The sequence below is a fragment of the Aotus nancymaae genome, unplaced genomic scaffold (genome assembly GCF_030222135.1).
Source record: "Aotus nancymaae isolate 86718 unplaced genomic scaffold, 86718_ANA_hifiasm-v0.15.2.pri h1tg000064l_1, whole genome shotgun sequence".
NCBI lineage: Eukaryota > Metazoa > Chordata > Mammalia > Primates > Aotidae > Aotus > Aotus nancymaae.
In genome coordinates this window covers 4,933,863-4,949,300 of record NW_026988479.1, presented here as the reverse complement: position 1 = coordinate 4,949,300, position 15,438 = coordinate 4,933,863, and the positions used below count along the sequence as shown (strand labels likewise).

At 35.0% G+C, this 15,438-nt stretch overlaps 1 protein-coding gene and 1 long non-coding RNA gene across 2 annotated transcripts in view; one reads left to right on the top strand and one right to left on the bottom strand.

Moving 5' to 3' along the window:
* The window catches only part of ADAMTS19 (ADAM metallopeptidase with thrombospondin type 1 motif 19), a 255,323-nt gene that overhangs the window by 48,866 nt on the left and 191,019 nt on the right, over window positions 1–15,438 (bottom strand). The window contains exons 17-18 of the mRNA XM_012447921.3: window positions 12,160–12,317; window positions 8,188–8,341 (exon numbers count right to left, since the gene is read on the bottom strand). Of these exons, the coding sequence (XP_012303344.3) occupies window positions 8,188–8,341; window positions 12,160–12,317 (312 nt within the window). The remainder of the gene's footprint in view (window positions 1–8,187; window positions 8,342–12,159; window positions 12,318–15,438) is intronic.
* Window positions 1–15,438, top strand: part of LOC135270622 (uncharacterized) — a 371,213-nt gene that overhangs the window by 171,438 nt on the left and 184,337 nt on the right. The window lies entirely within an intron of this gene.

The window sequence follows — 15,438 nt, the reverse complement described above, 5'->3', positions numbered from 1 at the left end:
TGCTGAAACATATTCATATTCTTGGATGAGGGTTCAGTGTTTCAATATGCATAACTGAAATTTTCTATACATTATTTAACATTCTAAAATTTTAAACTTTAAACTGTAGAACTCCATAAGGCAGAGACTATATGTATGTTTGTGTCTGTGTGTGTATAAATTTCTTTATAATTTTTATAATTTTCTTTTAAAATTTCTACTTATTAATTTTCTATTGGATTAACAATGGCCAGTAAGCATGACAACCAAAAGTAAATAAACTTTAATGAGGATGAAGGACTTTTCTCTGAGCACTTTCTAGAGCTTTGTAAAATGCTGATTATTTTTTTACACCTACATTTATTTAACTTAAACAACTTTCAAAATCATGTCATGCTATTTACTTTTTATCCTTTTTTTCACATTTAAAAAAATATTATTCCCTTAGGATTTTGTCTGAGAGTGTTAAAATGACTATTTCACTTTTTTATTTTAATGAAAATAATTTATTTTGCTTTGTTCACAATACCTAATATATAACAAATCTGATCTTGCCATTTATATACATGCAAATATTTTAATGAGATCCCATAGATGTCAAGTTAAATTTAACTTAAGTGTTAACATAACACTCAAGGACCTTCAAGACCTGGCTTTCATCCTACTTTTCTGATCAAATCACTTCCCACACAGTAATCCTCATATTTTATACTCTGGTAATAACATTTTCGTTTCCAAGAAAGCCTTTCACTTGGCACCTGGGTGCCTTTGCACCAGTGTACATCCTTGGAAGGCTTTCTATATCTTCCTTTATCACTGAGTATGGTGATTTCATTATTATCTGACTTCCACTAGATGGACTGTGAGTTCTCTGAAAGCAGAGAACCACCTAGCAACAGTGGTCAGTAGTGGTAAAGGAATGAATGAGTAAAATATACGCATATAATTGAAGCTGTCAGTGCTTTCTGTACTAAGAGGTTCATCTCAATACTATGTTTTCTAAAATTGTGAAAAAATCAATTGCAAACTAAATGTCAAATTATCAGGAATCCAGTTCCTCTTATGCCAGATCCAGTTCATGGATTTTCACGTAGGTATTAAAAATCAAGGTCATAGTTTCTGTCAATATAAAATGTTTTTATTAATAAATGAAAAAATATCAAATTATATTAAATATTATTGAAATAATGCAGATAAAAAATGCAAAATATATTCTGGTGCATTTTCTTTGGCAAATAATGTTTATTTTGATACATGGATAGTACCTTTAAAATGTAAAAACAGAACAGATCACACCCTTAAAGATGTTCTTTCCTGTTAAATATATATTCTAGAGGGTTTTAAAAGGTATAGGCCTTTGAATACTGAGATGTTTTCCTCAACCTGGACCCAAAGACTTGGATATCTCCTTACGATCTGGATATGGACAAGGGAAGCAGTGTCTAGAGGATCCCAGGACAGTCATAAGCTAGACAGACTTGGACTGGTGTGAAGAATGTGGAATGCTGGCTTATTTTTTTTTCCTTCAAAGTAGATTTGTTTAGGATTTCCTGAAAGCAGGTTTAACTCTTCATGTGTTTCAAAATGGGTTATTGAATTTTTCATCCTCATTCTATTTTATTTAATCTATTCACTAGATCAAAACAAATCTTAAAGTTATGCAGTTAATGCTGACTCCACACACAATTCTCAGATATTTTAGAATAATATATTTCTAATGCTTCTGAAGACTAAGATCACTTAAAACAGGTCTTTAATGTCAAAAGTAACCTTGTAGCAAACTGATCCACACTTCTGAGGTGCCAAAATAAATTTAAAGCATGCCTTCAAATATTTTAAGATGTTTTAGAACTCTAATGCAAAGTAAACCTTTATTTCACAAAAGCCATTTTTAAGCCATTTGAAAATAAAAGAACTAATTTTAATAACCAATGCTAAAATAGAAAATGATATGTCAATTCAAATATTTCTAGAATTATTAGATTCTGAAAAGACTGTAATGGAAAGTGTGATAACTCATGTACATATGTTAAACTGTTGAAAAAATTTACCTGAGATCATCAGCCTTCATTAAAGATTTCAAGGTAATACTCCTTTTAAAAGAGAGAATTTTTGGCCAGGCTCACGCCTGTAATCCCAGCACTTTGGGAGGCTGAGGCGGGTGAACCTTCTGAGGTCAAGAGTTCGAGATCAGCCTGACCAACATGGAGAAACCCCGTCTCTACTAAAAATACAAAATTAGCCGGGCACAGTGGCGCATGCCTGTAATCCTAGCTACTTGAGAGGCTGAGGCAGGAGAATTGCTTGAACCCAGGAGGCAGAGGTTGTGGTGACACGAGATCGCGCCACTGCACTCCAGTCTGGGCAACAAGAGCAAAACTCCATTTCAACAACAACAACAAAAAAGAGGTTCTCTTAGGCTTTTCATATCTTATAATAACTGACACTAATAAATTAATACAAATGCATAATAAATTAAGTTCCATTTGAGTTACCATTTTAAAACTTAGTTTGAGATGCTGATGTACAATATAATTATGATAAAAATTAGCTAGGTAACTGTCTTCTTTTAAATTTCACTTTCCCACTTATTACAGTATTGGCAATTTAATATCTTACAACAGGATTAGAAAAATAACATCTTATATACAAATTTTATACTGCCCTGTGATACTTTATTTGCTCTTACTTAATATTCTTCTGAAGTAGAATACTGCTATTATTCCTCTTTGCTATTGAAGATAAATTTTGCGTGAATCTGTTTCCAATATTCTGTGCTTTGAACTTACTCTCATTTAATTCATGAATATGCTGAAAGATTAGAAAGCTCTTTCTGGCTATAATATTGATGATATGAAGTCAGAAATGATGCGATCCTTGAAATTCTGTCCATCCACTTTATTTATGAACTGCAAAGGAAAATAATATCCAAAACCCAGAACTATTTTGGCATTGAAATGAATATGGGCCCTATTAACACAGAGATAATTGAAAACTGTTGACTAAACACTATGGAACAGTTGGAAGAGGAGGTCTGTTCAAGCACAAATCATATAGGAGTTGTGTATTATTAGAATAACTATTTTACAGAATCAGCCATTTGAAATAAAAATAAAAGCATATCTAAATTCTTACATAGCAGAATATAATAAAACATCCATTTGTATCCAAAGAAAACCTAAATAATCTGTAGAGAACATGCTGTATTTTGTGAAAAGAAACTACATTAAGCCTCCTTAGCCAATCATGAAGGCAGTAGGATAAGGAGGAAAGAAAACTTGAACCCCTGAATCATTTATACTAATGCTGGCTCCACCCTTAATGGGTCATGTGACCTTGGGAAGTCACTTAATCTCTAGGCCCTTCAATTTTCTCATGTTGATAATTACAAGTTATGTTTAAGAATATCTAATATTTCTTCTGACTCTGAAACAAAAATAATTTATAGTCAACCTCCATTCATTAATGTTTAGCAATTGGAAAAACATATTCTAGGAAGTAATTAATAAAACTTTGGGAAAAATGTTGACCCTAAACAATTTGGTTTTTCAAACTGAAGACTGACAAGTTCTATGTTTAACTCCTTCTGATGCAGCTTCTATTAGATCAAAATTCCAAAGGAAAAAATGAGAATAAAAAAAATTCACTGGGCAAACATTTTCCTGTCTAGAATTTTAAATGTAAATGGATTTTAACAACTGCCTTTCAGTGGTATAAGGTGAACCATCAGCCTGTCCATCGCTTTACTCCTCTACTGCCCACCTTGCAACCACAAGATGGGGGCTTGTTGGTAGGATTGCAGATATGACTAAGAATCTTATCTGAGTTATGTTAAAGAGAAACCTATAACTGTCTATATTTTTGTTTTGAATATATTTGCTTCTATTTTGTGCCTTTTAAAAATTTGGATAGAGGAGGTAAAGCAAAGCCCCTTAAGAAAGATGAGCCCCTGGCATCGGTGTAGGATGAGTGGAGCAGAGGAACAGGAATCTGGGTGCATATGGGAGCATCAGCAGGAGAGGATGGGAGGACAGAAGAGCTTAAGACATAGGGCAGTAATAGGGCCCAGGAAGAGAAACAGGGCCACTGAAAATTTCCTGCAGCAAGGGTGACTAATAACATTTTCCTAAATTGAGAGAATGATTTGAAATTTTGTTGTAACCACCCTGTATCCTAGGAGAGCAAAGTACATTCTGTATAATTTCACCATTCCTCTGCCCCTGATGTCTCCTTTGCTCTGGGAAAAGTGCTTGTGGAGTCAGGTGAGAACCTCAAAGCTCTGACCCCTCTGGCAAAGGCTGTTCCTTCCCACTCTATGCTCCTCGAATGTTCTTGGCACCTTCTTTCTCCTCCGTTGGAGGAGACACAGCTTATTCTCCTTGTAGCCTTCAGCAGGGTGACTGTTGTTTTACTTACTTCCAGGTACCTTTGGATCTAGAGGTGGTGGGGCTGCCATGCTCCCTGCCACTACCAGACCCCTCTCCCTTTCTGTTCTATAATCGCAACTCTATTTTCTGGTGTTACTCTATTTATAGTCTTTTAGTGCCATGACACTAACAGGTCTTTCCCTTTAGTACCCTGAGTCTAATCATTCTTTAACCCCTCAAGACCCTATCATGAATCAATCCTGTCACCATTTTACTGTCTTTCCAGCCCCCATATCTTTATGTTCCTTCTACTGCACGTAAGTTCCATGATCCACCACTTTCAGCCTCTTGCATACAACCTCAGGTCAAACCCTTATGCCTCTCTTACTTTATCATCCTCACTTGGCAATTCCCAGGCTCACTTCACAAGTACACTAGCATGCTGTACATAGCTAGAGGGTAACATAACATTATAAGGACAATATCATTCTAAATTCATGACCATTAACTTTAAACAGAATATTACTCCACATAGTCAAAATACACATACCCATTTCATTTATTCTCATAAGGACTGGTATCATCCTAAATTTATGACCATTAACTTTAAACAGACTATTATTCCACATAATCAAAACACACATGACCTTTTCATTTATTCTCTAAGTGATTAATTCATATTTTCTCTCTTTTCAAGATTTCAATACTTCCTTTTTCACCCTCACTTTCAGCAAGATAGCTGAAACAGATTCAACCTTAAGTTCCCAACGTCTATCTTTTCTCCTGTTATTAGTGATGAGTTGTCCTTATTTTTACCTAAAGTCACCTTTACCATCCCATCCCATCCCATCCAGATATCACTTCAGCAATTTTTTTGCTCTCTCCTTTGCATCCCTAGTTTGTTTTCTTCCAAAAAATGCACATTGGCAAACAATGATGTATAATATCCCCTATTGAAAACAACAAACTCCTTTGACTCATATCCCCTCTTACCACTGCCACATTTGTTTTCTCATTTTGGTAACATTCCTGAGTCCCTTTCTTCAGTTCTTTTGCTATTTTCTCTTGAATCCATTCACATAGTCTTTCGAGCCAAACACTTCATTTAAAATTAATTTTTATAGGGTAACCATTGACTTTCATGTTCAAATATAATTCATTTATAAAATATAATGACTATAATATATTTAAATGTAATAGTTATTGTCACTCTACATTATTTTTTATTTACTAGCAACTTGATACAGTCAGTCATTTCCTCCTCCTTTAAATGCTCTCTTCACTTGCCATACAGGAGAGCACTGTCTCCTGCATGGTTTTTTTTTTTTTTTTTCCTGCTATGTTGGCTACTCATTTTAATCGGCTTTGCTTGTTTCTCCTCATCTCTCCAAACTCTGAACGGTGGCATACCCCAAGTTTCAATCTTCAAATAGCTTCTCTCTCTCTTCACTCAATATTAGGTTACAGATAAAGAATATATGGATGACATTTTTAAATGCCAAGAATAGATAAAGTCTTTGGTGACTAGTCTCGCTAGGCCTTTAAAAATATCATCCATATATTCTTCATCTGTAGCCTGATAGTCTCTCCTGAATGCCAGACTTAAATACCTAATTGCTTACTTGACATCACACTCAGATGTCCAACAGACATTTCAAATAAAACTGTCTCCTAATCCTGCTAGTCCACAGACTTTTCTATGTAAGGCAGTGAGGACTTAACCCTACCGGTTGCTTGGCAAAAACCATCACAGTCATCCCCGACACATCTCTTTCTCTCATGCTCCACATCTAGTCTATCAACATTATCTATTAGGTCTACTTTCAAAATCTATACAGAACCTGACCATTTCCTCCCTCCTCTTATTGCTACCACAGTGGTTCAACTACTGTCATCTCTTTCCTGGCTTCTTGCAGTTACCTCTTGACTGAACACTCTACTGTACCCTTTTTCTTTATTCACTCTATGATCAATTCAGAAACAGAAATAACTTTGAAAGACATTAAGCCAGAATAAGTCACTCCTCTGTTTAAACCTTCTGATAGCATCCTACACTCAGAGTAAAGGAAGGACATACAAGTAGTCTTGCTATTCTTCGAGTATGCCACAAGCTCTTCTCCTGCCTCGGGGCTTTTGCAGAGAATGCTCTGCCCTTGCAGTTGGTGCCCACCCATATTCACTTCAGGTTTTTTAATCAATGTGATTTTCTCACTGAGGATTTTTCTGATCACCATATTTAAAACTATACCTACCCCTTCTCATCTTCACAACCCTTATTTATTTTCCCTCCTTGCTTTATTTTTATCCAGAGTACTTATCACAATTTCATATCATATTACTTAGTCGCATGTTTATTTTCTGTCTCTTCTCTCCCAAACCCATCCCCAAATCCAGTCTCTGTAACCTTCCCCACTTCTGCTGCAGCAACATTTAGGCTATGTATGTCAATAGCTTATTTGCACAGAAAAAAAAAATAGATGGTTCACTTCTTTGCATACAATATATATGTATAGATCATACTTTTATGTAGTTGAATATTTTTTTCAGCATTAAAAGGAATCAATTACTACAGAGCCATAGAAAATGTATTAAATGTGTTAAGTGGAAATGAGAACTGAAATAATATACTGCTGATATAATATACTGTATCTACAGATGGATACAAGTGTAAATTGGAAGTCTCATGACCTACTAACTGGTTCTATGAGCAACTACAATCTATTTAACCTGCAGGACACAATTATCTTGTTGGTACAATAAAGGGATAGGATTAAGGATTAATTAATTAATTAGTTAATTAATTTTTTTAGACAGTCTATGTCGCCCAGGCTGCAGTGTAGTGGTGGTGTGATCTCAGCTCACTGGAACCCCCACTTTCCAGGTTCAAGCAATTCTCAGGCCTTAGCCTCCTGAGAAGCTGGGATTACAGGTGTGTACCACCACACCTGGCTAATTAAGTGATTTCTTAGTGTCACATTTGATGCTGAACTAGTTTTGTTCTTTTGCCTCCTTAATCTCCAAGATAAGAACAAAAATTAAAAAACAAACTTGGAGCACAATTTCAGGATGCATTTATATATATTTAAAATAGTGGCATACTTTTAAAAAATAGGAAATTAAAGGAATTGGAAAATTACTTTCTTTACATGCTCTGTATACAGTTGGCCCTCTGTATCAGCAAGTTTTGCATCCACAGATTCAACCGTCTACAGATCAAAGCCTTCAGATATGAAAGACTGCCTGTGGGTACTTTCCATCCCATGGCTGGTTGAATTGCGGATATAGAACCAGCAGATAGAGAGGACTGACTGTGCTACATCATTTTATGTCAGGAACCTGAGCATCCTCAAACTTTGGTATCCACAGGAGGTCTTGGATACTGGGAGCCTCCTGTAGTTAGCATAAGTATGCAGACAACATAGAAGCAAGCTCAAGACTGTTCTTGTCAAATAACTCTTACATTCAATTCAGGTCTGTAATTCTTGTGGGCAGGTGTACTTTGGCAATTAGAACTTTCAGGATTTCATAGAAGTAACACAGTGCATAAATAGTACCTAACAACCTGACTGATATCTGGGGAGGCCCCTGTAAACAAATATATTAATGTTTATGTAATGCAATGCAAAGAATATTCATACTGAGATATGTAACAACTCTAAATAGCTTTTCTTCCATTCAAAGTAGTTCAGTGTTTAGCCACTAACATGTCATACAAAACTTTCCGTTTCTAACTCTGGATTTTAGAATTGCAGATTAGGGATTTCTGAAATGTCTTAATTATCAATGGTTAATCAGAAAACAACTGATGTTTTGGAAAGATAAATGTTTAAAAATCCTTCACCTCCTCCACAAGTGGCATTGCAATCTTCCCAGCTTGTGTGTGTCCACATGAAGAGGGGCTCAGGTGCTTTAGAGCTCTGGTTTTCTGGAAGAGGGTCTGATGGGATAGTGTATTCATAGTGAAGAGCATAATTCTGATTCTGAAACAGGAGCACCTGTAGTATATAAAAACGATCAAGGCAGATGAGTCGAACTAGAGCACATGCAATGTGACGCATAAAAGTAACGATATTGATACCTTAAAATGCTCATTGCATTGTGTGCATTTTGTTGTTGTTGTCAACACATGCTTCTCTTAATGCATACTAGAAATCTGACATGATTCTTAAATGTTGATATTGCCATGCTTTTGAAAAGAGTGGAGCTTCATACTTACCTCCATGCTAAAGATATCCTGAAGAAAAGCTCATTTGAGTGAGGTCAGAAATACTAGAGCATTTTCTTTCAATTTGATGGACTAAACAGTTTCCCAAAGCATAGTACATGTATAAGATGACTTTAGTTGTGGGTGGAGAGGCTTGGTGGCAGGATTATGTGTTCTATCAAATATCAAGGTGTGACTCACAATCTAATACCAAATGTAAAGAAAAGAAAAGATGGACAGGAAGTCACTGAGTCAAAAGAGGAATAGAATAGATGACTTTGGGGATCATCGAACTTCATAAAAGCAGAGCATTTCTAAGTAAACTGGAAGACAAGGATTTCATTCCATGTATGCTTACAGTTAACCCTTAATTTTGGCAACGTTACTGATTTTCTATTTGTAGTATATATTGTTTCCTTTGAAATTAAATTTGTTATATGAACTTTTAATATTAATTGTACAGTTATGTACATATATGTCAATATTTCAATAAACCATAAAAAAATACATGAAAATGAAAGTCGGGCTACACATTGGACTGAACTGTATGCAGGGACCATGTCTGTTTTGTTGTCTACCTACCCAGTGCCAGGCTCAGAACTGGATAGTGTGGCCACTCAGACGTAAATACACCCACACCCCCCAACACACATATTCTAATAAAAAAGTTAATGAGTGTATATATTTCTCTATACATCCATTTTTAGAAAATATGTCAAGCAATCCCATGAAATATATCACTTCTATGGATCTGAGGATCTATTAAAACAATCTATATGACACATTAAAAAACATATGTACCTACATTTTAAAATTATGCTAAATTATTAAAGAACATTTTTTAGTATTTAACCTGCATCAAGGTAGTTGTAATGACAGGTAATGCTCCATAGGAAAATTTAAATGGGCCTAGGGTTAAGTGTCTGACATTTTAATTATATTTTCTTTACTTTTATTTCTCAGAGTTTTGTTCAGTATATCAACAAAATGCCTAAGATGTATTTTGCTGTGTGGATTGGGAGACTAGTGTATTGACTTTATAAATAACTGTCAATAAAAATAATTTTTAAGTTCAAATGCATAACATATACAGTGTACTGATTCTAAGTACATCATAGTACTTATTGTGGCTTAAATATGTCATTCGATGTTGCCAGTTATAAGTGACTTTCAGCCTAATGAGTTTCAAGACAGACAGTTTAAATGGGTTTTTAAAAAATGACATACCTTGTTTATGGCTATAACCAGACTATTATTAATACATAGTTTTTAAGTGTATGGAATTAACATGTAAACAACAGCTGTTTGTCTATTTGTTTAATTATATTACAATGTGTCTATTCTTCCTAATAAACTACCTTTTCATTGATAGAACTTTAGATTGTCTTTGAATATCTAATGCCACTTAAAATAGAGACATTGGCTACAAAACCATTAGCTCTTACTTAAACCATTTGAATTTGGCAGCATTCTTTGCAAAAAGGAAAGTGTGACCATGTTATAGTCGAGGGGCACATGCTGAAGCATGGCAGCAGAAGGGATTGCCTTTCAAAATTCAGTACAGTCTTTCAATCTGTAATAGTCATTAAAGAAAAAATATCTTAGAAGTGCAGTTTCCCTTGGATTACTGAATAAATCCAGGTCACATAGATGCCTTCTTTTAGACATAGTTCACTGACTTTAATTATGATTCATGCTTCCAGGAAAAACCTTGGTAATTACCAGTTAGATTAAGGATTCTGCAGCAAGGAAACTCCCTCCACCCAACACTAAGGTCTCACATATAGTGTTTAAAAGTCTGAATTAGAAGCTTAATAAAGAAGTCTCAGTCTTATTCCATAAAATAAGAAAAAGAGGGGTTATACTTATTAAAGGCAGGCAACATGATGGCATTTGATGTAACACAATCATTACATATAGATTTGCTATTGATGATACTGTTAATAGAAGTAACCAAGTCGTGGAACAAACTAGATACTGTTCAAACAACATTTGTTTCTTCATTTTGTTTTACCTCTCTAGATGGTATAAGGCACAGAATAGGGTTTCCAGCTGAAATTAAATAATAGGATCCAAAGGGATTGTGAAGAGATGCACAAAATGATTATTCAAAGTATATTTACATTTATGATTCAAGGCAGTTTGGTATAAAGAACTTGAATCTAAGCTTTGGATCCAAGTTCTCTGGATTTCTATGTCAGAGAGGTAGTATAGAAGAGTGATTAATACCTAGTTTATTAATAGCTAAATAACTTATTGGACAATACTGAACACATTGATTAACTTTTCTCATATTTAATTATTTTTAATCTGTAAAATAGAGTAATACATATTACACAGGATTATTTTGGGGATTATATGCTGTAATGAACGTAAAGCACTTTTGGATAGTCTAATTCTTAGTCCTCAATGAATGATGGATATAATTATTCTGATTTGGAATAGAAGGTACACACACCACTCACCTTGCTCCCTTTATTTCTGTTGGTAGAGCATATTAATTGCAGTTATATGAAACCTTGTAATTTAAAATATGGTTTGTGGGCCAGTAGCAGCAGTATCACATGGAAGGTGGTGAGAAATACAGATTTTAAATCCCGCCCCAAATCCAATGAATCAGAATAATCATTTTAGTAAGAACAGCAGGTAATTTGCAGGCACATTAAGTAGGAGAAGCAAATGGGCCAATATATGATGTGAACCTCTGGCTCCTAGACTAGCAACACACATGTCTCCAATTGAAGACAAATTCATCTTAAATCATGTGGAGATATTAAATAATGCGGCACATCGTGCTCCAAATAAACAGTCAATTGATCATGTTTCAGAGTTGTTTTATGTGTGGACTTGAGGTGTTGAAGTGTCTGAATTTTAGACTTTTGCCACAAGGATATAAAACTCACACCAGCTATGTGGTCACTCATTTGGCTCATGTGCCATTAGCATGTACTGCCATAATCAAAGTCAAAAGGGGCACCTGCCTCCAGCCTGGACAAAGTCCCATCATAAAATTTCTCTTCAAATTCTAATTCAATTATGTCCAGTCTTTTACTAATGGTAATGAAGCTTATCATCCCAAATATTCAATTTTTCATAATTCTTTACAAAAATCCATTAACCTAGTAAGAAAATATAACAGGGTGATTGGGAGCACTGTTAGATGTATTTATCAAATTCCTCCTCTCAGGTAGAATAACATTTTATCTAAGGTTTTTATGCAGAGTCAGATAATGTCCAGATAATGTCCATTCATGGATATATAAAACGCTGTGTTTTACAATATTATAGTACGCTCTTTATAGACATCCTCTGCAGTTAGGAACTGTATGTTTTTAGGAAGAATGTGTTTCTTTGGATTCCCTGGCAATCCATCTGTAATTTGCATCTGTAAATTCCCTGAAACATCTTGCTCCTCTTGTAGTAATTGCTATTTTTAGACATCGCGATTTAAAACACATTTTACAAAACCCCTAAAAAATCTACTTTTTGAATAATTTTAGATGTCTGTGTGACAATTCAAATCTGAAAAAGAGATTAGAGAAAGTGCACTGGGAATGTCCCTTGCCATGGAAGTTGATTATGCCATGTTATCAATTCATTCCCTCATACCAGGAGATGTAAAGGTGCTGTAGTAGGACCTTTGGCAGAGATCTTCTCCCAGAGGCCTCGTCTTACATAATGAACGGTAGTTCCAGCTAAATTGAAGGCTCCAGAGTGTTCAATCTTCCAGTCGCTATTAATAGACTGTTTGCCAGCATCTCGGAGGGCTAGAAAGAGATTCAAAAATATAATAGGTATTAACAAGTCGGCTTCATTGATTAATATCCACTACAAATTATTTTGTTAAAAACTACTCCATTCATTTCCAAACAAATGGGATAACATTCCCTGATGTAAAACTGGAGACAGCTCTTTTTAGGAAAAGTCTGCAATAATGGCAAATGCCATAAGCTCTCCTGTCCTAAGTTGTCCACAACTATAATGCCATATTTATCTTTGCCTTCTCTAATCTCCTTGGACCTTTGACATGTGTACTCCTTATTTTGGTCTTTAATCATTTATTCTTTAACACATTACTATATTCAGGCTATGTATATCTATTTAGTCTATCCAGTGATCCTATGAGCACTGTGAATACTGGCTTTACATCTCAGAATTGCTCTGTCTCTGCTATGCCCATCCAGAGAAGTACGTGAATAAAGAAGGATCATTAAGCAGCACATTAATTAACAGATCAAAATGACAGGGTTATATGCATTATGAAACAATTCAAAGACAGTATGTTGAGTTAAAAACAGACCCAGAATCTTTTAACATCTGTTTGTGATCTATGAACAAGAATGGAAGATAAATGTTATATCTCACCCATAAACAACCATCATCTCTATAGAATTTTACAGAATAATTCTGTTTACATTTTTTTTTCTTTTTGAGCTAATCTGTGTACAATTTAAATAAGATTAATGAGATGGAAATGAGATTTCATGGTTACCATTTTAAATTAAATTTTTAAAATATTTTCCTTCAAATGATTTTGTGTTTAAACTTTTCGACTCTTCCATACAACTTTCCTGTCTTTCCTAAAGACATGTACATAAAGATTCATTGACGGCTATTTCAAAATTATATGAAAATGTTTTGATCACTTAAGCCAGTATATCTTATTTCCCTTAAATAAATATCCAGATTTAGAATTACAAAAACAAAGAAATTGAACATTTAAATATATTGAAAACAGTTTCAAATTGATTTTCATAGATGTTGCATAAATTTATACTTTCTTAATAGTGACTGAGAGTGCTTAATTCTGAGCACATCATTGAAAGTAACTTTCTCTTACGTAACATTGAATCGTGATTGAATAATTACTTATCAAGTATCAACTATAACTCAGACAACATTCAAAGTTCTAGAACCTCCAAAATGAATAACATGTATATGTTCTCTGTCCTCATGGAACTTACACTGTAACTGGAGAGCCAGACATTAAATAAGTCACGTAGACAACTTACTACAATATGATGATACTTGCGTGATAGAGTTGAGAGAGGCTCCTCTGAGGGATGTTATTTATTCAGGAAGTTAGTGAGGGGAAATAAGGGAAGCAGAGAACGGGCATTCTAGACTAAGGGAACCATACATGGAAAAGTCTTAAAGCTCACTGCAGCTTGACCAGGACCAGAGGATCCATGTGCATGGAGTCAAACATGCTGAAGCAGATTATGAAGGAAGGAGGCTGGAGAAACAAGGACTAGCCAGACGACAGAGACCTTGTTAGTATTTTGAGTTTTCCTAAGAAAAAAATATAATGACCAATGTGGTGGATCATGCTTTTAATCTCAGCACTCTGGGAGGTCAAGGTGGGCAGATCACTTGAGTTTACAAATTCGAGACCAGTCTGGACAACATGGTGAAATCTCATCTCTAAAAAAATACAAAAATTAGTTGGATATGGTGGTGCCCATCTATAGTCCCAGCCACTCAGGTGGCTGAGGTGGGAGGATCACTTGAACCCAGGAGGTGGAGGATACAGTGAGCTGAGATCATGCCACTGCATTCCCAGCCTGGGCAATAGAGCCAGACATTGTCTGGGGGAAAAAAATGGTAAAACTTTAAAATATTTTGAAAAATATTCTATGAAAAATGGGCTGGTGTAGGGTAAATTTAAACAGGGAAGATAACATAGCCCAACTGAAAGTAATGGTGGCTTGGATTAAGGGAATGGATAAAAATATCAAGATGTATTTAGGAGTAAAATGGACAGAATATGGTAATTGGTTGTCTTGGGTAAATGGAAGTGTTGAGTATGATGCCAAGGTCTAGAATGAGAAAACAGATGGGTTATGATGGCAAATAATGAAATGGTAAAAACTATCAAACATGATTGGGGAGAAATATCAGAAGTTAATTCTTTTAAACAATCTTGTTTTTTTTTTCTTTGAGACAGAGTCTCACTCTGTCACCCAGGAGTGCCATGGCCCAATCACTGCAAACTCCACCTCCCAAATTCAAGCAATTCTCCCTGCCTCAGCATCCCTAGTATCTGGGATTACAGGCTCCCACCACCATGACCAGCTAATTTTTGTGTTTTTAATAGAAATGGGGTTTCACCATGTTGGCCAGTCTGGTCTGGAACTCCTGACCTCAGGTGATCCATTCACCATGGCCTTCCAAAGTGCTGCGATTACAGGCGTGAGCCACCACCCTGGCCCAATCTAGTTTTCTTAAAGGATCTACTGTTTTATTACTATTGAACTTGACAATGTTTTTCATTTGCTTATTAGTTACAAATGGATATTATACTTTAGACAATGCTAAATTGATAATTAGTGATTTTGCCTAAAAGGCAAAATATTTCCTTGTTTTTCATTAAAGTCTATTAAGTATTTTGAGGAATTTTTTTGGCCTAGATATGTACTATGGTCATTACAATTCCATTTTTTTCCTCCTGTACTTCAGTACATGTTTAGGGCACGATATAAGGAAATATTTCTGGAAAATCTCTAATAAAAATGCCTTTAAAAATCCTGGGCGTCACTAGAGTATTTTAGACTCAATTGTTATTTTTGACATTCAGCATTCTCCAGAAAACGGCACACACATGTACCTTCAAATCCACACCATTTAATAGTAGCCTCACATAAAGAATCAATACTTTAGGTATGTATGTTTCTTGCTTTTTGTTTTTAATTTGTTAATTTAAAACATGTGCTTTTCAAAATCATACTTTTCACCATGATTGGATAACTAAAACCGCGATTAACTCTTTTTACCATAAATAACTAGAAAATTAGACAATGTAAGAAACTGTTCTCAGACATTGGATAAGTAACAGAACTGTGATCTCTAAGAGAAGACCAAATGATTTGATCTCTAAAATTGCTTGAC